Source organism: Phyllostomus discolor, chromosome 4, assembly GCF_004126475.2.
Source record: "Phyllostomus discolor isolate MPI-MPIP mPhyDis1 chromosome 4, mPhyDis1.pri.v3, whole genome shotgun sequence".
NCBI lineage: Eukaryota > Metazoa > Chordata > Mammalia > Chiroptera > Phyllostomidae > Phyllostomus > Phyllostomus discolor.
This window is the reverse complement of record NC_040906.2, coordinates 91,745,229-91,771,508: the sequence shown is the minus strand read 5'-3', so window position 1 is coordinate 91,771,508 and position 26,280 is coordinate 91,745,229. Positions and strand designations below refer to the sequence as shown.

Below are 26,280 nucleotides of genomic sequence, written 5' to 3'. Positions count from 1 at the left end.
CACACTTATGATCTAATCTCTGACATCAGTGTGCTCCCCCTTTCTCTCCCCCAACCTACACAGGGAGAAAAAACATCATTAAAAGGTAAATTTGAACTCTCTGACACCTTTTTCATTCCAACCTTCAAGGGTAGAGTATAACAAATACACTCAGAGATTCTCTAAAGCTGCTCAATAAATTGTCTACCTGTTCTCAAACTAAGCATAAATTAGGTGGAAACTTTGCTAATATAGGGATGCAAAGTTGCAAAGCAAAGAAGCTCTTTTATCCAACTTCCTGATTCTCCAGGTCTGCCAGATGCTGGAGAGACTGCAGTGCATAACTCAGGCAAGGTCCCTGCTTATGTTACTCTTACATTCTGGAGGGCAGAACAGGCAACAGCCCTCACAAAGGACTAGGACCCAAACAGTTCCAGCAGGAGCCATCTAGACCGCAGGGAAATGATAGAATGTGACTACATGCATATGCTGACACTGAATGGATTTTTATGAGTACCAGGTGGTCAGGGAGACCTACTGCCCACAACCTTGGAGGAAGAGCGGGCCAGGTGTGGCAATAGCAAGGGCAATGGCCACGGACAGGCATGAGCTTGGCTTGTTTGAGAAACTGATGTGGGCTGGCACAGAAAACCTATAGTAACCCCACATTGTCCAAAGGGCTGCAGAACAGCTAGTAAACCCCTCCTAATGTTTTACATATTTATTTGTGAGGTCAGTCCATGGAAACATTTTTTTATGTAGCATTTTTAGCCTGTCACCATGTACTATATGAAGGAATGCTCAAAACTGGGGGATACTGAAGATACCTCACACAAAGCACATCACTTAGTGAGTGCCCAGCCACACGTACAGACAACAGGTGCCTCATTCTAATGGGCTTTCACAGTACTGCTTCTGTAGAGAGATGTGCTTTTACTTTGAGGCCAACACTGGCCATCAGTAAATTATAAAGCATGCCCTTAAAGTGTTCTTCCTCAGAGCATGTTTTAAGCCAATTACCTACACTTCACACTTGGCCAAAGCAACTGTCAGAACTTATTGGTAGCACAAGAAGGCAGGTGGGCAGGGGTCAGGGCACAGGATATTCATGAATGGACCAACGAATGGGGCTGGTGGATGCCCAGGCTGCTGGGCCTGAACAAATGGCGGAGGCTGTGGTAACTTGGGGTGGAGAGACTCAGAGGACTTTTTACCAACTTTTACATAATACCCTAGTGTTACATGAGGCTTCATTTTGGTCCCTCATTTTAGCCTCGGAGCAATAACCAACTAACTTGTGAATATAAAGAAAAAAGAGACCTAAAAAGACTTCTGAAAGTAGCAATCTTGTAGATGAGAGTTCTGAAGCAGACAGGTTAAGGTTTTCCAGCAAACCTGGCAATAATGATTAATGGCCTGCATCAGACAATGAAAATTCCAATTTTGATACCAAGAATATCGTGAAACCAAGCCTACCAAAGCTGACTGCTATTCAGCATTACAAGAAAAACATGGAAGCAAAATATGACATTGAGAGACCAAATACTAGGACCTTATAAGAGGTAAATATTTTTCACAGTGAAAAAGAAGATGCAGTTGAAAACTTTCCCAACAAATAATAAAAGTCCAGGGCTTTTCTCATTCTGCCCTTCCATCACCTGAAGCTCTTCTGAAAGCTTCTTTCTTGTTTTAGCAGTCATTGGTCTTACAAAGGAAAAAGCAGCACAGCCAGCAATTGGAAAACAGGAACATGGTACTGATATGGTTGAAAGTGCTCCCCAGGGGCAAACCAATAATGACATTTTGACTTATGTTAATGGAGCATGCACACTAAAAAAAAGTAATAAAAAGTCAGCATTAGGATTAGCGCAAGTTATAGAATCATTATGGGTTCTGACAACAACTCTGCAATTCTTCCACAGAAGTATGTTGATCATTTATCTAAAGCTGCTGATAAAAGAGAAAAAATATACTAACTGGACAAGGAGAAGAAGCGTTTTATATACTTTCTTGCATGAGTGGATCAAGAACCTTTAAGGTGGCTGAAGGATGGCTAGAGGATTCAAGAAATGTAGACAATTCCAGTTCCCTACACTGATTCTCCTGAAAAATATCCTCACTTGAAGACAAAGAAGCAAGCCCTACATGAAAGAACAGGATAAATCTCCATTAAAAGAACAGAATGAAATGGAGATAAACAATCTAGCAGACTGAGTTCAGAACAACAGTTAAAAGGATGCTCAAGAAACAGGAGAACAATGGATGAACTCAGTATGAACTTAAAGAGAAAGTAAGCATAAAAAAGGGCAGAAACCATAAAAACCAGGCAGAAATGAAGACTACAATATCTGAAATAAAGAATACACTAGAAGGAATTGTAATGGGGGGTCCCCCCCAGAAATGGGGAGTGGTGGAGAAGCATGAAAGATAGTTCATGTGTGCGTTGCTCTGGGAACCAGGACAAGTGCAGGACAAGCAAAAATGTAGTAGTAGCGCTGAAGCCAAAAGCTAGGGAGGTGATTGGATGGGAGGTACGCATCTTCTCAACTATTTCCACTGCTGGGGTGATTACAGAAGGGGTTCTTTAAAAGCAGAATGCACACAAACGCCATGTGTTTTTGTTCCCCCATGCCCTGGCTGGTGGGTCTGTGGCTGAGGGCTGAGATTCCTGAGCTGGTGAGATTCCCCATGCCCCTGCCCTGGCGCTCCAGGACCTGACTGGCCAGGAATGCAGCAGGTTCCAGGAAGAGGGCTGGGGGGAAGGCTTGGGACAGTACGCTCAGGGAGCATGGCTGGCCAGCAAGCCCTGCATCTTTTCCGCAGATGGAAAGCCATGGTGCCTGCTGGCTGCCCGCAGCCCACACCAGCGTGGGCCTGTCAGGTACAGACCCAGTGGAGCCAGGGGAGAGGCCCCGAATCTCTCCCTGAGCACTCTGGGCCAGACTGGGAGCACTATGGGCACTACGCTGGTATGAAGGGGGGAAGGGGGAGGGGAGAGAAGGCTTTGGCTGGTGGGTCCTGGATGAGCTGCAGCTGGGTGGCAAGCCCTGTGCCCCACTCCCCTGTGGGATACCATGGGAAGCCACAGTGGCAGCCACCTACTAGCTGCCTGTGTGGTCCTCTGGCAGGGGGACCCCATCAAGAAACCTGTTGTGTATATTTTATATTGAAAAAATTCCCTTTTTCTTTCCATGGACTCTATCTCTGGAGTTATTGCCTATGGGCAGCAAGTAGTAGGACCCCTAGTTGTTCAGTTACAGAATCAACATTAGGTTAGATGAGGTAGAGGAATGAGTCAGTCATTTGGAAGGTAGCAGGAACCTAAACAGAGCAGCAAAAAGAAAAAAAAATTTAAAAATGAGGATAGTTAAAGGACCTCTGGGACAACATCAAGTGTAATGACACCTGCTTCATAGACGGATCAGGAGAAGAGAAGATAGCAAAGGACTAGGCGAGGAGGACAGTGAAGGCTGGTGTCATACAGCCAGAACCCGCAGGAGTTAAGAAGGAGATAGTTAACCACAAGCTTCAGCTGAATGTGACTGTAACTTTTGCAGAAGAAATATTTATCATTTAGATAGCCTGGGAACACAGCAATTATGCCTGCAGTATTTTCCTGAGTCTGTAAAATGTTCTTGAGCCTTTTCCAACTAACTCTTATAAAATAAACATGGAGACCATGTTTATTGGAGACCAGAGGACGATGTCCCACCTGGTCCCCACTTTTCCTTAAACTGTCCGTGTCTTTATTAATCTCCTGTTGTCCCCCCTCAGGGACCCCTTCCCCATGCTGGTCAAGGTAACTGAGAACCTATTTAAAGAAATAATGACTTAAAACTTCCCTAAACCTGTGGAGGTTGTGGTTGATCTGAGAGGTTCAAACTCTTTTCATAAATATTGTTACATACATCAGGTGCATAGGTTTATGCACACGGTAAATGTTATGGCATGACTAGCTGAACATTTTTAATTGACTACTATTAAGCCATAACGTTTAAGCTGTCAGTTTGGTTATAACGTGTTTTGTAAGGGTATGTGATAAACAATAGTAAATTGTATCTGAGAGATACTGTAAACTCTGAAGTCATGGTGGTGTAGTTGGTTTGTTTTTTTTTTTCCCCCATGAATTTCAAGTCAGTGTTGTAAGTGTTTTTTTTTTAAACCACTGAAAATGGCTGGAAAAATATATTGATTTGATAATCCAAGAAATGGTGAAGAACTTCAGCAATGCTACTTGAGTCTGATGATGATAATGATAAAACTGAATGTGAAAATAAAAGTGATTTAGAAGATGAAGATTATGTAGAAGTTCATTCAGAAGATTTGGATACTGAGGTAGATATTTGTAGTGAAAAAAGTGAAGATGAATTAGACATGAAAGAAGAGTGCTTTTTTGGAAAGGATAAAGAATCAAAATGGAGGAAAAATCCATTAAGAAGACAAATTAGAAGACAGCCTCAGAATATTTTGTGTCAACTTCTGTTTGGCCAAATGCAAAAAATGCCAAGACACTGATTCTATCTTGAGCCAATTTTCATGAGAAAGAGATGCTAAATGAACAGACAAAACTGAATGGAAAGCATTTTTTGACCTCTTATATCCGGTTTACATGATAACAATTGGCTCAATTTGCAGGATTTATGGGCTACAGATGGTAGTAGGACTGAACTTTTTAGAGTTACGATATCTTTATGGAGATTTAGATTTACTCATAATTGTATCGAGTTTGATGAAAAACCTACCTGCTTACAATGCCTAAAAGTGGACAAATTAGTGGCTGTGAGAGACATTTTCTCAGCATTTGTAGATAATTGTAAATTATGTTACGCTATGGGATAGAATGTAACAACAGACAAAATGTTGCTTGATAAGAAGCAAATGTGGGTTTAAACAATATATTTCATCCAAGCCCAGTAAATACAGTATAAAAAAGTTTTGCTATGGTCAAGTCAAAAGCATTTTACAGAGAAAATCTTGAAATATAAGCCAGTAAGCAGCCAGAAGGTCCTTACTTGATTAGTAATAAATCAGTAAGACGTAATCAAGACATTTGTAGAACACATTTATTTATCAGAATATAATACTACAGCTCAATCAGATAACTGGTTCACTGATATAAATCTTACCTCCGACTTGAAAAGAAGTAACTTTCATATGTGGGTACTGTTCGTAAGGACAAACCCCAACTACCCCTTGAATCTGTGTCTTTTAAAACCAGGCCTGACCAGGTTGACCAGGTTCCTAGATGGGGGCATGCAAGAAGAAACTGATCTTTTTATCTCTCCCAAATTAATGTTTCTCTCCCTCTCTTAAAAGGAAAACAACAACAACAACAACAACAAAAACAGGGCCCAAATAATTCAGCTTACTTGCTTTTGGCGCATATTGCACTTTTATCTCATATACCCAAAGAGGGAAAAAACCATAATTTTAGTTTCATTATGCATTTCAATGATGCCATACATTTAGATTTGCAAAAGCCTAACATGATAGACTATTACGACCAAATGAAGTCAGTAGTTGACACTGTGGACCAAATGATAGGTACATATAATGTGGCCAGGAACACCAGATGATGGCCTATGGTTATATTTTACACAATTTTGAATACTGTAGGAATAAATGTTCAGATTATTCATATGCTAAAGAGCAATGTGAAAATAAGGTACAGAATATTTATTAGAAATCTTGTAATACAATTAGTATCAGAATAATAAAAAGGCATTCAGAAATCTCTACTGGTGTGCCTAAGCTTTTAAATGTGAAACCTCACCACTTTCAAATACCAATGGAAGGAAATTCTAATGATGAAATAGATACGGCTCCTTCAACAAGCAGAAAAACAAAAGGATGTATTAGGTGCTGTGCATCCAAAATGAGTCGCTTATCAGTATTTTTGAAAGTGTTGTGAAAAGTATTTATGCCTTGAGCATAGCAATACTGTTTGTGATGACTGTTATATACATTTTGCTTTAAAGCCAGCTATTGAAGATTCTGATTCATTAATGTTAAAGACATTTTTTGGTTGTATTTTTAAGCAATAGCCATATTTCCATTATTTGAAAAGAAAAATTTTTAGTCTTCATGTGTTCCTATTCTTTGATAATTTCTGGATTGTAACAGAAAATAAATTTAAAAATCATGTATTTTGTTATATAATACAACCTACATTGTAATTTTTTTGCCTATGACCTCCACAGGGTTAACATGGTGAAGGAAAAAGACACACAAGTCCAGGAAGCACAGAGTACCAAAGAAGAATACCAAAGAGATCCATGCTAAGACACATCACAATTAAAATGCCAAAGGTTAAAGACAGAGAGAGAATCTTAAAAGCAGCAAGAGAAAGACAGTTATCCACAAGGGAACTCCCATAAGACTGTCAGCTAATTTTTAACAGAAACATTTCATGCCAGAAGAGACTGGCATGAAATATGGAGAGTGACAGAAAATAAAGACTTCCGGACTCCCGGCCAAGATAGAGGTATAGATGGACACACTGTACCTCCTCACACAACCAAGATAGGGACAACAACAAGTTAGAAACAGAATAACAATGAGAACTGACAGAAAACTGAACTGTATGGAAGTCAGACAACCAAAGAGTTAAAATAGACACGTTTATCCAGACTGGTAGGAGGGACGGAGTCAAGCATCGGGGTGGAGAGGGGTCGCAGCACAAAGAGTGGTGGGACTGGGCATGTAAGGCATCCTGGGCGTGCAAGACCTGGGCAGCAGGCAGACCCTGGGCATGCAGGCGGCGGCTGGCAGACCCCAGCGTGGGGTGGCAACTGGCTGACCCAACAAGGAGGCAATTGTGAAGCAAGGCACTGCACGTAACCCAGGGTCCCTATGCTGGGAAATAGAGCCTTGGGGCACTGGTTGAAAACATCTGTGGAGGTTGAGGCACAGGGAGAGACGCCCAGCCTCACAGGAGTATTCACTGAAAAGACCCACAGGGTCCTAGAACGTGCACAAGCCCACCCACACGGGAATCAGCACCAGAAAGGCCCAGTTTGCTTGGGGGAAGCAGCAGAAGGAACTGAAGTCTGATGAAGAGCAGAGCAAGCGCCATTGTTCCCTCTCAGACACTGCCCCCACATGCAACGTCACAACCCAGGGACTGGGTTGCCCCGCCCTGGTGAACACCTAAGGCTCTGCCCCTCAGACATAACAGGTGTGACAAGACAAAAAAAAAATTGCCAAAATGAAAGAACACATCAAAGCTCCAGAAAAAATACAACTAAGTGACCAAGAGATAGCCAGCCTATCAGATGCACAATTCAAAGCACCAGTGATCAGGATGCTCACAGAATTGGTTGATTTTGGTTGCAAATTAGACCTACAAGTGAAGGCTATGCTAAGTGAAATGAAGGAAAATGTATAGGGAACCAATAGTGATAGGAAGAAAACTGGGACTTAAATCAATAGAATAGACTAGAAGGAAGAAAGAAACAACCAAATAGAAAAGAATGAAGAAATAAGAATTCAAAAAATGAGGAGAGGCTTAGGAACCTCTAGGACATCTTTAAACGTTCCAACATCTGAATTATAGGGGTACCAGAAGGAGAAGAGAGAGCAACAAGTGGAAAAGCTATTTGAACAAATAATAAAGGAGAATTTCCCCAATCTGGCAAAGGAAATAGACTTCCAGGAAGTCCAGGAAGCTCAGAGAGTCCCAAGGGGGAACACACCAAGGTAAATCATAATTACATTAGCCAAGGCAAACATGAAGGAGAGAATCCTAGAAGCAGCAAGAAATAAGGAGACAGTAACCTACAAAGGAGTTCCCATCAGACTGTCAGCTGCCTTCTCAAAAGAGACTTTGCAGGCAAGAAGGGGCTGGAAAGAAGTATTCCAAGTCATGAAAGGCAAGGACCTCCACCCAAGATTGCTCTATCCAGCAAAGCTTTCATTTAGAATGGAAGGGCAGGTAAAGTGCTTCTCAGATAAGGTCAAGTTAAAGGAGTTCATCATCACCAAGCCCTTATTTTATGAAATGTTAAAGGGACTTAACTAAGAAAAAGAAGATGAAAATGTACAGTAAAATGACAGCAAACTCACACCTAAAACAAAAACAAACTAAGCAAACAACTAGAACAGGAAGAGAACCACAGAAATGGAGATCACATGGAGGGATAGCAACAAGGTAGTGGGAGGAGGAGAGTGGGGAAAAGGAATGGAGAATAAGTAGCATAGATGGTAGGTAGAAAATAGACAGGGGGAAGACAAGAATAGTATAGGAAATGTAGAAGGTAAAGAACTTATGACCCATGGACATGAACTAAAGTGGGGGAATGTGGGTGGGAGAGGGTGTGCAGGGTGGAGGGAAATGAAGGGGGGGGTAATGGGACAACTGTAATAGCATAATCAATAAAATATATTTAAAAAAAGAAAATGAAGACTTACAACAAAGACTACTCTACCAACTAAAGCTATCACAGCTGAGGGAGTTCATTACCACCAAACCAGTATTACAAGAAAAAAAAAAGAAAAAAGAGAAACACAATTACAAAAAGTAAAATGGCAATAAATAAATACCTATCAAAAATTACTTTAACTGTAAATACATTAAATGCTCTAATCAAAAGACATAGGGTAGCTGAATGGTTAAGAAAACTTATGTAAATGTTGTCTAAAAGAGACCTACCTCAGAATGAAAGATACAAAAACTGAAAGTAAAGGGATGGAAAAAGGTATTTCATGCAAATGAAATTAAAAAAAAGCTGGGGTAACAATACTTATATCAACAAAACAGATTTTAAAATAGAAACTATCATAAGAAACAAAGAAAAACATTACATAATGATAAAGGAGTCAGTTCAACCAGATGATATATAACCCTTGGAAGCACTTGGACCCAACACAGGAGCACCTGAAATACATAAAAGCAAATCTTTTTTTTAAAGATTTTATTTATTTTTTATGGAGAGGAGAAGGGAAGGAGAAAGAGAGGGAGAGAAACATCAGTGTGTGGTTGCCTCTTATGTGTCCCCTACCAGGGACCTGGCCCACAACCCAGGCATGTGCCCCAACTGGGAATCGAACCAGCTATCCTTCAGTTCACAGCCCGCACTCAATCCACTGAGCCATAAAAGCAAATTTTGATGGAAATAAAGGGAGAGACTGATAGAAATACAGTCATAGTAGGGGATTTTAAACACACTATTGACATCAATGTACAGATATTCCCGACAGAAAAGTAACAAGGAAACAGTGGCCTTAAATGGCACATTAGATGAGATGGGCTTAACTGATATATGCAGAGCATTTCACCCCCAAAAAGCAGGATATACTTTCTTTGCACATGGAACCTTCAAGTGCACATGGAACATTTTAGGACACTTCATGTTAGGACACAAAACAAGTATCAATAAATTTCAGAAGATTTAAATCTGACAATGGTATGAAATTAGAAATCAACTAAAAGAAAGAAAATGAAAAACACACAAACACATAAAGGCTAAATAACATGTTACTAAACAATGAATGGGTTAACAAAGAGATCAAGAAGGAAATCAGAAGATACCTTGAGAAAATGAAATGAGAACACAACAACTTAAACATCTATAGGACACTATGAAAGCAGTCCTAAGAAGGAAATTCATAGCAATAGAGGTCTACCACAAGAAACAAGAAAAATATCAAATAAACTATTTAACCTTATACCTAAAAGAACTAGAAAAAGAAAAACAAAGCCCAAAGTGTGTAGATAGAAAGATCAGAACAGAAACAAATAAAATGGAGTCTTACAAAATACAAAGTCAATGGACCAAGAGCTAGTTTTTTGAAAAGATAAACAAGCTGGATAACCTTATCCATATTCATCAGGAAAAAAAGAGAAGACCCTAATAAATACAATCAGAAATGAAAGAGAAGAAGTAACAACTGATATCACAGAAATACAAAGGATTATACAAAATATTATGAAGAAGTATACATCAACAAATTGGACAATCTGGAAGAAATGGATAAATTCCAAGAAACGCCCTCCCAAAACTTTCCTCTCAAAACTGAATCAAGATACAAATAGAAAATCTGAACAGACCAAGTACAACTAATGTAATAGAAGCGATACTGAAAAAACTCCCAACAAACAAAAGTCCTAGACCAGATGGCTTGACAGATCACAAGTGAATTTTTACCAAACATTCAGAGAAGAACTAACATGTATCCTTCTCAAACTATTTAAAAGAATTCAAGAGGAAGGAAGGAAGGCTCCCAAAATTATTTTACCAGTCCAGCATTACCTTAATTCCAAAAGCAGATAAAGACACTACAAAGAAAAAAATCATAGGCCAAAAATAGATATAAAAATTCTCAACAAAATATTAGCAAACTTAATTTGGCAAACATTAAAAAGATCATAGAACATGGTCAAGTGTGATGTATTCCTGGGATGCAGGTTGGTACAATATCTGCCAATCAATTAATGTGATACAACAATATAAACAAAGTGAAGGATGAAAAACATATGATCATACCAATAGATGCAGAAAAAGCCTGACAAAATCCAGCACCCATTTATGTTAAAAACTCTCAGCAAAGTGGGAATAGAGGGAACATACCTCAGTGTAATAAAGGCATATTATGACAAACCCACAAGACAGGCATGTCCACTTTCAACATTCTTATTCACCATAGTATTAGAAGTCCTATTCCCAATAGACAAGAACAAGAAATAAAAGGCATCCAAACTGGAAAGGAAGAAGTAAAATTGTCATTGTTTGTAAATGACATAATACTGTATACAGAGAACCCTAAAGATCCTGTATGGGGCGGGAAAGAAACTCACGCTGGAAATGGGAAAGGGTGGAAAAGAACCCAAGATGGCACATGCATCGCCTTAGCAACCAGGACTACTGTGCATGACACAGAAAAAAGAGGATCCAAAAGCTAGGAAGGTGATTGGATGGGAGGGTCATACTCTCCCATCTACTTCTGCTGTGTGTGTATGTGTGTTGGGGGGTTTCTTTAAAAGGTGGAGCGCCTGCAAATGCACTTTTGCTCCCCTGTTCCCTGCTTGGTGGGTCTGAGGCTGGGGGCTGAGTTTCTTGAGCTGGACGCCTAGCTGGAGGGATTCCGAGTGCTCCCTACCATGGTGCTCTAGGACCTGCCTGTCCAGGAGCTCAGCAGGTTTCAGGTATGGGGGCTGGGGGAGGCTTGAGAGGGCAGCGGGGGAGACGCAGGCTGTGGCGGTCTGGGAGGCTTGGGTGGACAAGCCCTGCGCCCCTTCCCAGGCAGGAAGCTATGGCTGCTGCTTGCCATGGACCATGTCCCTGTAGGCCAGTTGGTTTTGGTCCCAGGGCAGCTGGGGAGGGTCAGGTCCTGCACCCCTCCCTGAGAGTTTCAGGCCTCACAAGGAGCACTGCTGGTGCTGGGAGCAAGGCCAGTAAGAACAGGGTGATGGGGGTGGTGGAGAGATTTGGGCTGACAGGTCCCCAGCGGTGGCATTGCCAGGTAACAAGCCCCGTGCCTCTCTCCCACGCACAAAGCCCTAGGGAAACCACTGTGGTGGTTACCTCCCAAGTCACCTGCCAGCAGCCTGCTTGCTCTTCCAGTGGTGATGGTGGGTGGGGGGGTTCACATCAAGAAATCTACTGTCTATAAGTAAGTAAAAATTTCCTTTTCCTTTCCAATGGACTCTGTTTCCAGAGTTACTGCCTATGGGCAACAGGCAGTGAGACCCCACTAATTTGGCTACAATTCCACCAGATAACTACTATAACTAATTAATTCAGTAAAGTAACAGAATACATAAGAAATATTCAGAAATTGGTTCCCTTTCATGCTGATACCTGTATGATTAATCATATGTCTCTCAGGTGACAAAGCAGATTTGTTTTCAAACAAATAGCTTCTCGAACAGTTTCCAGGATGAATTACGCTTAAGAACGGAATTTCCACTGTTTATCTTCTTGGGCAAGGGGAACAAGCAAAAATAAATGAGATGACATCAAACTAAAAAGTTTTTGCATAGCAAAGAAAACCATCAACAGAATGAATAGGCATTCGCCAATGATACATCTGATGAAAGTTACTATCTAGAATTCATAAAGAATTCATAAACAAGGATGTGAAAAAAAAGGGAATGCTTGTGTACTGTTGGTGTGAATGCAGACTGGTATAGCCACTGTGGAAAGCAGTATAGAGTTTCCTCAAAAAATTAAAAATGGAACTGCTTTATGTCCACTTCTGGGTATATATCTGAACAAATCCAAAACACTATTTTAAATATATGCACCCATATGGTCACTGCAGTGCTATTTACGATAGCCAATATATGGAAGCAACCCAAGTGATCATCAGCAGATGACTGAATAAAAAAGTTGTGGTATATATACATATAATGGAATATTACTCAGCCATACAAAAAACTGAAATCTTACCATTTGCAACAGCATGGATGGACCTAGAAGGTATTATGCTAAGTAAAATAAGTGTGTTGGAGAAAGACAAACACCAAATGATTTCACTTATATGTGGAATCTAAACAACAAAATAAGCAAACAAAATCGAAACAGACTCATAGATACAGAGAAGACACTGACAGGTGTTGAGGAACTAGGTGAAAGAAATAGTGAAGGGATTAAGAAGTAAAAATTGGTAGTTACAAAATAATCATCAGGATGTAAAGTAGAGGGCAGGGAATACAGTCAATATTTTAATATTTATGTATGGTGTCAGGTGGGTACTGGTAATACTGGGGGAGTTTTAAAGTATATGATTGTGTAACCACTGTGCTGTACACCTGGACTATTATAAAATAATACTGAATGTAAACTATAATTAAAAAATAAAGTTTTAAAAATTATTGCTAGAATGTCACTTCCCTCTTACACTGATGATCAGTCACCCTGCAGAGAAGGCAAGACTAGGCTGGCTGAGGCGAGAGCAGGCCACTCCTGTTCAAATTGTCCTTTTAGGCAGGTTTGCTTTGGTCACTTATAGAGGTGATGGGGCCACTGATGTTACAATCTGAGGTCACTTTATGAGGTAGTAAGAGGGCTGCCTGAGGCCTTCTCCAATGGCTGCTCTGATTTCAGGAGGTCCCAAGAGCCTGGGAAAGTCCTCCTGTATGGACTAGCACCTCTGCCTTCTGGTTCTGCTGTTGAGACTCAGTAGATGCCAGTAGGACCTGGCTATCCACAGAACACAGGCTGAGAAATAGAACCCAGTTAAAACCACACATTCTAGACTCTAACAAGGGCTTAGTCCTGACAAACTTGGAAACTGTGCTCTCTGTAAAGAAACAAAGCTGACTCCTCACATCTAACTGTGGTAACTGTTCTTGGCATCTCCTTCGAGTACTATTAGCTGATTCCAGTGATCCATGAGAGACTGAACCCAGGCCAAGGGTAACAAAATATGTCCAAGTGTCTTTCCAGATGCCTCTTCTAGTTTGTCCGCTCACAGCAGCTCTGATTTGGGTTTAAACCAAAGCAGCTTCATGTATTCCATGAGACGTATATGGGAGGAGGGGAACTCCCAACCCAAAGGCTGGCGGAGAATCCTAGGGCATTGGTGGCCAACCATGGGAAGCCTGCCCTATTAGCAAGCACACTGCTAGACAGCTGCATGCTTGCCAGGGAAACCTCATTCCTCCAGATGCTTATGTTCCCCCGCTTCTTTCTTAGCTCTGGAAAAGGGTATGGGCTTGGCAGAACACCCAACCATATTCTGCCTAATGTATTCTTGGGAGGAACCCCTGCTGGCTTCTGAAGCGACTGGGCCTGGGCATCCCCTCAGCCTGCAAAGCACACTTAATGTCCTGTTATTCAAAAAGGCACCACTACTGTATAGGTTATCTATAGCAAACATGGAATTCTCCAGAATGGCTTCTGCTAATTCAAAATGTGTTCAAGGAATGGAAACTAATTTATTAACAGTATTAGGCCTTGTAGATAACACAAAGGGAAAAGATATCAACTGAGACCTCTCTGCACCAAAACCAAGCCAAATAAAACTCTTTGGAAACATAATCCAACATAAATGCCCCCACTTTGAAAAAAAATATGGGTTGCTTTGGATTAGTCATGCCATATTTTTCCCAATAACATAGAGAGGTAGCCTAGAGTAACTGTAGAATGTCACCCACTACTCATCCCCACCACTTTTGGACAAATATCTGAACAATCCTAACTCCTCAAAAAGTTAATTAGGAAGTAGATCCATGAACTTCTCAAAATGACAGAGATGTTTCCTGGAACCTGAAATAATTTACAGTCAAACTGCTGTTTTCTTCCTCTGCCCTCCAAGTGCTACCCATACTTTGGCAGTGAGTTCTTACTTTAACTTCACCTTTCAAAATCCACAAATGCCATGGCCCAGGGCCCAGCCTAGGTGGAGATGTCCATGGTTCAGCTCCACAAGCAGCCATCCGTCATGTAGGCCTCGCTGGCCCTGGCACAGAAACCAATAGCTGCTGTTAATCCAGCATGAGATTTTCTTATATGTCAGCCATGCTTAATCATGTACCTGAGGGAACTAAAAACGAATGTGACCTTCCTGTGACAGCAATGAATGACCCATTTGCCTAACATGTTTAAGCTTTTATGTTTTATAGTCCAAACCTACTGACTGGTATGTGTACAAGATTTATGCAGAATGAAGGGCAAACTTCACACTGGGCCTTCTGGAACTTGACTGAGTTGCCAGATCCCTGGGGACCAGGACAGGAGTCCTATGTTGGGTTTGGATTGTTCATTTCCGGAGGAAAAAGTCAATTCTTCAGACCTCCCTTCAAGGCCCTCCAAAAGCTGGTCCCAGCCCACCTTTCTGGACTGGTCTCTAAAGCCTTCAGATGAAATATTACAATTTAAAAAAAGGACAGAAAGTAGTATTTGGTGGATGATTTAAATTCAACTCTGTCTGGAAATGTCCAGCTAAATGTCTCTCTCAGCCATGTCATTTTTAAAAACTGAGATGATTCTTAGAAGAGAAAATGCACAGAGATTGGCCCATCCCTCATGCTTTTGAATTTTTAGTCATAGTCTAATCTTTATCCAAAATGACCTTCCCACCTACCCATACCTATTAAAATGCTAAGACCCCTTCAGATCTAGCCCAAATCCTCCCTCCTCCATGAGGTCTCCTGGATCTCTACACAACTTACTGCTCTTTCTCCTCTGACACCTCCTGACCTCTTGACAACTGCTCATCATCTGTCACTCTGAGATTTATCACATACTGCCCTGGACTGTAGTGAATGGTGTGTCTCATCTCAGTGCTTATACCACGACCTGTCCAGAGTGTAAGGCACGTGAAATGAGGGGGATGCACAAGGCCATCCACGTGATGGCTATGACTGAAATGAGAACTAGAGAATGATAATGCGCCATTCATATTTAAGTCCTCAATATGAGGCCCTTATTTTCAACTTTCAGTGAAACGAACTTGAGCAGTACATAAGAAATAAACAGCAGGCACTGAGTTTTCTTTCTAAGTAATATACCATGAAGCCTACTGGCTGGCACCATGAGCAGCCAGGAACAAAAGGCACCAAAGGCAAGTGTAGGGCTCAAATGACCAACACTCACATGGGATGATCACTTAGCTATAAAACCCTTTGTTTACTAAAACAATAATCCCAGGTGGCCAAGCTCTGTGGTCAGGTGGACCATACCTATTCTCTGGCCCACTTGCTGGGTGTCTGACCGCAGGGACTGTGTTTGACACATCTGTCTCCACAATGCTTATGTGTCAATGGTTGTTCAATTAATACTTGCTAAGCAAATGAATTCCTCTTTATTCAGAGTCCATACAAATACAGGTATCAGGTCATATGTGCAGTGTTATTGGAGAAATAACAGTTGAGTCGACATAGAGAACAAATACTGCTCACATTTCTGCAGAGGATGATGGGTGTAATCTAAGCCACAGTATTTACACTGACTGATTCCATGAACAATAACCAATACAGAGACAGAATGGAAGCCAACAGGAGAAAGAAAACATCCAGGGTATGGAAATCATCACACCTGCATCTCTCCACTGCAGCGTTCAGAACCATTTTATAATCTTGTATCAGATACATGGTGTTTAAAAAAAATCAATGACATACGAAGATGGCTGGGAATTTTCAGGAGGCCTTGGCTTTCACCTTGGACAGCAGCACCTCATTCTTGCGGCCCTCCTGGGGGGAAAGCAGAGAGAGTGTGTACAGAGAGGTGGTGGCTACATTAGCACTCATGTGAGGCTCAGGTGGTCTTATTGTCCTGCCATGAGTCCCATGGTAGACAACTTTTGACCAACGAAACCAGACTCCTAGCATGTTGCCACCAGTGTGGTGAAACCTCCTGGTGACATACTGATTTTCATACCAGAACAGTTTATAATGACATTGGCTGTCTGCACTGTCAGACGGAGAATAGGATGACAGGATTAGGCACTGTCACTCCAAAAGATTTCATGAAACCTCTAAACCCTTCAAGGGAACAAGAGCTAAAAGCAGACACTTGTGTACCAATCTTGGATTACCACGGAGAGGGAAGAAAGTGGGGGAGGTCCTTAGAGACAGACTAAGGAGCACAGCAGGCAACACAGTAGAAAAGCTCTTATTTTGGCAACAGTGAAGGTTAAGAATATTCTTTAACTTTAAGAAAGACAAACTCACATTTGACATGAGGAGAAACAGGCATCAAGGGACACCTGCTCCCCCTTAAGAATTAGTTGTATGAGATCTATTACTGTATATGCTAAGGATTATCACTGAGGGAGGTCAGTGGCTCCTTCGTCTCTGTGGAACTGACGTCCAGTGGTACAAGGTCACCTCTGCCTTATTTTATATTTCCTTCAGATATCTTCAAAGGCTTATCATTGTGTGTCTTTCTGCCCCCTTGTTCTGACTGGACTTGACAGCTCAGGATACCTCCATCTGCTAGCAAAAATCTCTACCCCTTCCCTGGGTCATGGCACAGGAGCCCTGCTTTAGACTGAGAGGTGAACATGGTAGTGGGAAGAGCCTGGAGAGGTTGAGCTTGAGAGCCCAGGACTCCAGTAGCCATGCTTCTTCCCTGGAGATTCATTTAGTGTGGAAGAAAAAACTTCATTTCACCCTTGAACCCTCTGCAACCAAGACCACCAGAGTCAATGTTTCCATCTCCCTGGGCCTACATGCTTCCAGTTTTCTGGTGGCCCTTTGTTCTTTCTGACAGAACCACAGCTCATGGCTGCAATGACCCTGGTTTTACTAAAACAAATGCCAGTTTACCTACAGGGTTTATGCTTATCTTTCACTCAGAGCTGAAGAATAGCCAGGCTCTTGGGCTGGGGGTAAGGCTGAATTCTTCTGTCAGAAGCAAGGTGCTCTGACATTTTTTGAGCACATGTTTTTGGAGGGGGAGGCAGTTAAATTTTTTATAGGGTTAGGAAAAGAAAAAAGATGAAGTTGAATAACATTTATTCTATTAGAAAAGTAAAGAAGAAAGTTTTCCTTTTAAAAATCAGTTACCAGGAGAAAAAAACTTCTACACCTCTACCTCCCAAAGTAGGGTGGGTAGAGCTGGAACAAGAACAGGTAGATAGTCATACTGTTATAGTATTTTCTTGACTTCTGTGTTTTTTTGAAATTTCCCACAAAAGACAAAATGATACAATAATGAATAAATTAGCTTTAATTGTTACCCACCTCACCTTTTAAACAAGGCAAAAACAACTCAGGCCCTGGCTGGTGCGACTTAGTAGACTGAGTGTTGGCCTGAGAGCTGAAAGGTCACCAGTTTAATTCCCAGTCAGGGCACATGCCTGGGTTGTGGGCTGGGTCCCCAGTGGGGGGAGTGCCAAGAGGAAACCAATCCATGTATCTCTCGCACATCAATGTTTCTCTCCCTTTCTTTCTCTCTCCTTTCCCCCTCTCTAAAAATAAATTAATTAAACCTTAAAAAAAAAAGAATGGCACTGTTAAAAAAAACAGCGAATGTTTAAGAAAATAAAAATAAAAACAACTGTGAGCATCAAAACACTCCCAAGGTACAGAGTTCCCAGCAGGGATAATTCTGTATATCATACCACACTGAGACAATGCCTGATTTTTCAGTAAAGATATCTAGGCTGTCAGCTGGTGTGTGTGAGCACTGAATAAACTCCATGTAATCTACTAGACACCTTTGGGAGACTACAGAATAATACACTCTGTTTGTTCAAAGCAAATACAGAAAGAATCCTTTAGATATTTCTTTCTAGAAGAAAAGGGAAACTATCTCCTTGCCTCTGTTTCTTTCCTGCTTAAAACCATAGGGGCCTGCTATGTGACAGACATAGCACTTCAGCTCACCCAAGATTAAGAATGCCAAGCCAGCTTCATTCATCAGTGCTAGGCTAGAATTTAAATCTTGCTTTGGTGACCCTGTGAGTGATTTTAGTTTAGAGACACAACTACTTAATGTACTATTGAAATTAAGGCAATCTGTGATTTCAGAATATGTTTTGTTTCTTAGCAGACTTATTATTAACAAACTCTCCCAGTGTGATCCAACCAATGGAATTCTAGAGACAACCCCATGTCTCAAATCAAAAAGTCTTGACACCAGAGGAGGCTGGAAGTCAGGATGAGGGCATCATGAGGTATCTATATGGAGCCCATGGGACTTCACTGGTACTCAATTAATGTGGAACAAGCCACACACAATAAAGGGAACCGCTAAGGCTGCTGAAGATGATCCTCTGGACAATATTATTGTGCTCTGCATAAAGAGTAATTATTGCCTAGCACAAGTACTAGGGGCCAGGATGTGGCAGGAATTCAGAAGTTGGGAGCAGGAGACTAAGTATCTGGGGGAGAGGCAGGCAAAGCAGGCAGGACAGAGAGGGTTCTGGGACAAGGCTCCATCCTGGGATGAAAGTCCAAATTTTCAAACTGGTTTGCTACTACAAGTGAGCTCTTACTTGGAACTGCAATACATAAAATATCAGAATTACTCTGGTTGAAAGTATGGAGAGGCGATTGTGGAGCAGCAAGCAAGGTACCATTAAAACTGGGGTGGCCCCAAATTACCTCAGAGGAGCTTGTGGAAGAAAGTTTAAGGTTTTAAAAAACTGACAGGTACTTGCTAATTTAAAATTTTTGCCAAGTAAAATGCTAATGAAAAATAACAACTATGCACTATCACCATCATTTTATAAGAGAAAGGCAATTTTAACATCAATAAAACAGGAGGACATGATATTTTTAAAAAAGGTGAGGCCTTTCAATAAAAAATACTTAGCTATCTGAAGAACATACTACATTTCTCCTCCCTTCTATTCCTCAGAACCCTAAGGCATGGGCAAGCACCTGGTCTAGCGGGTCTTCCCTGGCTCTGATGGGCCCATCCTGGGTCTCTGTTGTGACAGTAACTGAGTTTGAGAAGGCAGGAACACAGAACTCTTGATGCTTAATGTATCTGAAGGAACCATTTCCTCTGGATGTCATCCTAAGCCCTTAGCCCTGAGAACCTGTGGTGCAAGTACAAACTCTGTTTTAATTTGCTTTGATTTTGACAACATATACTTATCCCCCGACCTGATTTGCTTTTTGTTTCTGCTATCAAAAGGGTAGTGTTGGCATTTCCAAGCAATATTTGAAATGTAATTCTTCTCCTCTAGGCCTTCACTCTGTGAGTTATTTGAATTTAAGAGAAAAAAAGAGCCCGTTTGTTCCTTGCCTGCTCACTCATCGGCCCTTCTGAAACTTCACCTCCAGCCCCTAGATCTTGAACACCTCGCCTGGTCACTCTCCCACGCTGCCCAACTGCAGGCCTTCAACCCGGCTGCTCCCTTGCTGAAGGACTCTTGTTCTGCCCATGGCCAAGTCCTTCCAAGGCTGAACTTACTTATTTCTTATTACTAATTTATTAGGGTTTCTGTTTGTTTCTGTTTCCTCACTTATCTGCGTCCCCCATCACAATATAAACTTCTTGACATAGAGACAGACTGAGTCTATTTTACAACCTGATATATCCCCAGAGGCATAGGAGGAGCTGGAAGAACATTTATTAAAAAGATAAAGAATTTTGAAATGCCCATGGGTTGTGACTTCAAAAAGTTCAATTACAAAACAGGGATGGAAAAATAAAGAAGGAAAAGATGGGGAAGGAAGAGAGGAGGGGAGGGAGGTAGGGAGGGAGGGAAGGAAAGGAAAGAGAGAGGCAGGGAGGAAGGGAGGGGAAAAGGAAGGAAGAAAGGCCCTAAAAATACATAAAAACAAAATTATTGGTATGGAAAGATTATTTTTTACTCTATAAACCAAACACAAGACTACAACCTACCTTTAGAACCTCTGTATTTTCAGCAATCTCTAAACTCACTAAAACCATATGGATTTATGTTAGAATAAGGGAGGAAACTCCTGGAAAAAAAAGCTGCTGAGATCCTGGGAAGTGACAAAATAACCTCCCTTCTGGAATATCTCTTAAGTGGAGAGCAAGTATTTGTCTTTCTGGAACAAGTGAGAGTAGCCCTGACCAAATGCAGGGAAGAAAAGACAGAGACAAATGAAATTCAGTGACTGTTGGGTGGTACAGGTGCCAGACGCAATGCTAGATACGTTCGTTTCTCATCTGACCCAACAGAACCCACCAACAATGGGAGGGACTACATCGCTGCCCAAGTGCACAGCTGCGAAGTGGTAAAGGTAGGATTTCAACCCAAGCCTGCACAGTCAAAGTTTACTCTCCCTACATGGCATTTCAAGGTCCCTCTCCATGTGAAGATTGAGGGGAGGAAAAGCTCCAGATCTGCATCTATAACAAATGTCATTTCTAGGTGCACTTTGAGGTGGACTGATGTCATTTCATGAATTTAATGTGCTTATTAAGTGTTAGAAAAGTGAAAATAAAGATATAATGTCTCTGGAGCATTCAATTAGAGCCTCAAGACGGTCTCAGAACAACACAATGTTGACTTACCCAGATGCCACACACGCTTCACTGTCAGATTATACTGCCAATGGAAAACCAACTAACTAAGTGCTCTGGTTTTTAAAAGGCTTATCTGGAAGTGAACATAAATCTCCCTGTAGCTTTATATAACCGGCCCAACCTCCCCCTTACCTCCTTGAACTCTTTCACAGTCTTAAAGTATAGCCTCTGTTTTTCCAACAATTCCAAGTACTGGTCATTCAACTGGTCTCTTCTCATTTTGTTCTCTTGCTTCTTCTTTTCCATCTGTTGAAACATTTTGGGAAATGGTAATGAAAAGCATATTCTGACCAATAGCTGTTAGCAACATCCAGAAGGCAACTCTTACGGATATTTCATAGATTTCCTCCAGTATTTTCCTTCTTTATATAATTTTTGAGGTTGGTTTGTTTATTTGCATGATATTGCACAGAGGCTCTATTTATTCAGCACTTCTGCCACTGGGCATTAACTGTTACCTTTTAATTTTTTTTTTGTGACTAAAAACAATTTACAATCAGTAAGTTGGTGGTCCTCAACCAAAGGCTATTTTGCCCCTCAGAGGACATCTGACAATGTCTGGTGACAGCTTAGATGGCTACAACTGTGAGGAAGGGGTGCTACTGGTATTTACTGTTAGAAGCCAGGGATGCTGCTAAACATCCTACAATGTATAGGACAGTCCCAATACAACAAGAAATTATCCAGCACTGAGGTTCCAACACCATGAAGCCTGGGGAAGATGGACAGAATGAAGGGTCAGGACAGTACCTTCCCCAGGAAGGCATTTCCTAGTAAACAAGAAAGAGAAGCCAAGGGAAAAAGTCCAGTAAGTTCCTATTGTTCTTACTATTAGCAAGAGCAGCTCTCAGAGGAGGAGCATGGCAGGGTGGAAGGGTCACCACACTGAGATTTGGGTTGTGACTGGCTCATGGTGAGCCAGGTTCTCTGTCCTCCACCCACCTCATACCCCAGATCATCAAGAAAGGACTCCATGCATTCTCAGCAAGACAGCCTATCCCGCCTTGGGTAATTGTCTATGCACAAGGTAAATGCTGCCTCATATTAGCTCTCATCTTTGTGGATGAAAAGTCTCATCACTAGTGACACATTTTTTTCTCCTTTGACATCATTTTTACTAAAGTTATTAATGGGGAGGTTAATATTTTTCTACAGAGAAAGGGATATGGAGAGATTTTTTTCCTCAGTTCATCACATGAGATGAGATTATAGGCAGCTTGAAAGTTTGTCTTTTGTGGATGGGTTTTTATGATGATGTGTCCCATAGGCAACTCTTTGTTTGTTTGCATTCTGGCATTGACCACTCTGCTCCAAGATCGTAAGAAGAAATACCCTAAGTCCCCAGAAGGTTTTAATGCTTTGCCTGAGAATTGTTTTCTTGTGATACATTTTTAAAACAGGACTGAAAGCAAGAGCCATTTGCAAGTACTGTACTAGTGAGGATTCACCTGGTTACAAGTAGTAGGAAAATACAGCTGGTCTGGTTTATAGACAGCAAGTCTGTTTCACTACTGACAAAAGGGCCCACATTCAAAGCCACAATTCAAGGAAAATCCCATGCTGTCCCCAGACTGGATGGTTCTCTGCAAAGAGACCTCTGGAGCACCCATACCCCTTTTCAGTTCCTCAATATTCAAAATCCTGTCTTCCGAGACATTCAATATCCTGTCACATCAGTACAATTCAGTTCAGCAATTATTTGCATTTTTTATAGGAGATTCCTGAAAACTACAATGCTCTTGAGATTCTAAGGAATCTAATGGCAAAATCAACCTCTAATGGCAGAATGTCAGGAACCAAAGATCCAGTGAGGAAGTGTTTCTGGGCAAAAGTGGAAGGCTGCTGGTGAAAGCTGGTTTCATCTGTAAAATGGGTATAACACCACTTACTTAAGAGGGCTTAAGGAGGCTTAGTACGGTGCTTGGCACAAAGTAGGTTCAGTGGAAGGTTCTGCTAAGAGCTGCCTTTGAATCACCAGGGCACGAAGCCCTGGGAGCTGGCCCTGACCATTGCAGAGACACTGAACATATTACCTCAGGCCTGAGAACAAGAAGAAGAAGGTGATATTTCCCAGGGCCTTCTCCATCACCAGTATAAAACCCGTGTTACACAAAAGATGCCATCTAACCTTCATTCTACTTTGCTTAATTCCTTCTACGATCTGTTCCATCTGACGTAAAAACTGGTCTCGGGCAGCAGGGGAAGCCATGGCTCTGAAAGAAAAACCAGTGGAAGCGTGATCAATACCCAGGAGTGAGCATGAGAAAGGCACCGGGGGTCAGCCCCATACCCACATGATGCTCCAAGAGGCCTTTTCAGATGCACCCGTGGGGAACCCAGGGATCCCAGACAGTTAAGAATTCTCAACTCTAAAGAAGGCATAAAAATTAGCCTGGTTTTATAACTGAGTATTAATCTACTTTTCCTACAATTTTCTTCAGTAACATGTATTTTGTTAAATCAAAATGAAATATCACTAAAATTAACAAAAACATTTTTTACTTTGAATGATAGTAGGTACTGCTTAAGAAATAAATTTCATTTAGCTTTTAAAATTTTGAGGATTTGGAGACACTGCTCAAGACTAGTAGCTATATCCTGAGATTTTCCTAAAACCAAGCTGGGAAATCTGCTCCTGTTTCTCGAAGCTGAAGCTAAATGAGTAGGTTCCCTGATGTCCTAAAACGTTCCCTTCACCTCCAGTTCCACAGAGGAAGAGAAACCAGAGGGTCAGAGAGTATGTATACAAGGACTGAGAATTCTTTCAAAGAATGGCAACAGCACGCATCACAAAAACACTCAAACTGCAGGCTCTCTCAACTGTCAAGAAAGAAAAATGAAGGCACCATTTTTAGAGATGTTATAAGGTTCTAAGTTACTAATGGAATCTTATCAGGGAGTTATAGGTGTTTTTAATTAGAAATGAAGCTTAAAATCTAGAGCTTGTAATCTATTAAGATTTTAAGTCACTGGTCACCTGGGGGAGGAAAGTAGAGATTTGTGCTGGAAGAAAATAAAGTCTAATGTACAGAGAGCAGGCCCTGGAGCTGTCTGGATGGTGGGAAGGCCAATGGGCATGCATGCCTGAGGGCTGGTAGGATCTCAGTATAAGTGGACCTTGTCATCCAATTTTTGGAGGAAAAAATTCATATCTGAATGAAGCTGTTTAGAAGATACACATTAATTTAAAAACAGTGTCTACCACAATATTTTAAATAATCTTTTAAAAATTATATAGATTATTTCATTATCTAGATTTAAAACATCTCTATGTCCTCAAGAATAAATGGTATCAATCTAATCTCAGCAAGACAAAAATAATACACAAAGAGGTTACAGTAATTTTGCATAATCAAGTTATTTTGAAAGTTAATTTTTCTTTAAGATATTTCTTGGTGTTTTTTAAAATTAACTCTAATATAGTGTTTTTTTGTAAAAACTCAAGAATCATGTGAACCAAGAAACATCCATGCTTAGTAGAGGGGTGAAAGTGTCAGAATCACATAACACAGCACTGAGTCTTGCTCTGTCACACCACTGGAACACCAAGGGGAGCCAACACAAAGTGCAGGGCACACCATGGTACTGACAAGGAGGAGGACTGACAGTCTGACAGCACTTACTGTGAGAAGTTCTCATGAATTGAGTTCAGCAGGCTGATCTGAGAAAGAAAGACAAAAAGGAAAAAACTATACGCAAAAGATTGAAAGATCCCTGTGCTGCCTCAACTACTGAAAGCCTGCCCTGCTCTGGACAGTGCTTCTGAAAGAGCACACTTTGTTTATGGAGATGAAACTAACATGAAAAAAAAAAAAAAAGCCAAAACAGCAACATGTTCTTAGCACCACAGTTTTCCCCCAGAGAATCTACTTGGACACCCCATGACCACAGGAATATAGGAAGAGGGCTCATTAAAGGGACCTAAATCCCCAAAGGGAAAACACTAAGCTAATATTTGGGCTCTTTGGGCAAGCTGCCATCACTGTCGTTTCTATTTTGCAAACACTGCCCTTTATTTTGAGGATTATCAGCTGAGCACAGGGTTAGTCAGGATGGGGAGTGAGAACACTGTTTCCATGCTATTCCTCCCCACAAAATATTTTTGCCAGTGTGGTCAACTGAGTGGCTCTGAGGGCCTCCGTGGAATGCATCATTCAAGGCCTCCATTCCCATGGAAACTGCCTTCCTCTGCACAGTATGCCCCTCTATCTGCCCCAATGATATATAGTCAAGGGCAGAGCTCTGAGTCCAGAGAAACTAGAAACCTAGTTCCTCCTTCTGTCTGTGTCACTAACTTGTGAGCTCAGTCAGGACTAAGAGTTTACTACACTTGGACCTGAGGTTCACAGTTTGTAACGTGGAAATGATATCCTTGTCCTATGACTCCACTGGGATGTCTGAAAGCTACAATATCACAGGCATGAACAGGTTTGGAATAAAATGCACAATTTACGCGAATGAAAAGTTATGTGTTAATATGGCTAAGAATTAAAACGCCCCCACTCCCTTGCAAACTCCTAGTTTTGAATGCAACTTCACATGGACAAAGCCAAAGGAGGGTAGGATCAAAGGTGGGAGGTGGGGAGTGGTGGGGGGAAAATGGAAACAACTGTATTTGAACAACAATAAAAAGAAAAAAAACCTCCCTAATTTGGTAAAGGAAGTAGACATGTAAATCCAAGAAGCGCAGAGAATCCCAGTTATGATGGATGCAAAGAAGCCCACTCGAAGACACATCATTATTAAAAGGCCAAAGGTTAAAGATAAAGAGAGAATCTTAACGGCAGCAAGAGAAAAGAAGTTAATTACTGGAAGGTTGCCAGATGGGAGGGGAGAAGGGGAGAATGGGTGAAAAGGTGAGACGATTAAGAAGTACAAATAGGTAGTTACAGAATAGCCATAGGGATGTAAAGTACAGCATAAGGAATGGAGTAGCCAAAGAACTTATATGCATGAACAATGGTGGGGGGATTGCCTGAGGGAGTGAGGGGTGCTGGGTGGACGGGGGCAAGAGGGGAAAAATCAGGATAACTGTAATAGCATAAACAATAAAATATGATAAAAAAAGAAAAAGAAATAAAAGAATGCAACTTCAGACATTGCCAATGAAGGAAGTTCAATGGGTTCAAGTCTTTTTCAGAAGGGGCTGGCCCATCCCTAAATTAGGGTAGGCAAGTCTTTCGCATGCCAGGGAGGAAGACTCCCAAGGCCAGGACATGTAGCAGAGCTATCCCAGCAAAGGCAATCAAATCATCTACCCAAACATTTAGCAAATGCCCATTATGTGCCCATCACTATGTAAGGCCCTGGATACAGAAAAAAATGAGAGCTCAGCCCTCCTTAAGGAATGTCTCTGCAGGACAGGGGTGTCACACTCATTTTTGCTGGGGGCCGTATCAGCCTC

General features: G+C 41.4%; 1 protein-coding gene across 3 annotated transcripts in view; it reads right to left on the bottom strand.

Moving 5' to 3' along the window:
- Nucleotides 1-15,696: 15,696 nt before the first annotated feature.
- CCDC93 (coiled-coil domain containing 93) overlaps nt 15,697-26,280 on the bottom strand; it is a 96,880-nt gene continuing 86,296 nt past the window's right edge. For 2 of the 3 annotated variants that reach the window (XM_036023637.1, XM_036023638.1), the window contains exons 21-24: nt 24,500-24,537; nt 23,005-23,089; nt 21,009-21,122; nt 15,697-16,114 (exon numbers count right to left, since the gene is read on the bottom strand). In XM_036023637.1, the coding sequence (XP_035879530.1) occupies nt 16,061-16,114; nt 21,009-21,122; nt 23,005-23,089; nt 24,500-24,537 (291 nt within the window). In that variant the 3' untranslated portion in view covers nt 15,697-16,060. The remainder of the gene's footprint in view (nt 16,115-21,008; nt 21,123-23,004; nt 23,090-24,499; nt 24,538-26,280) is intronic. The other variant, XM_028533487.2, reaches the window with a different exon arrangement.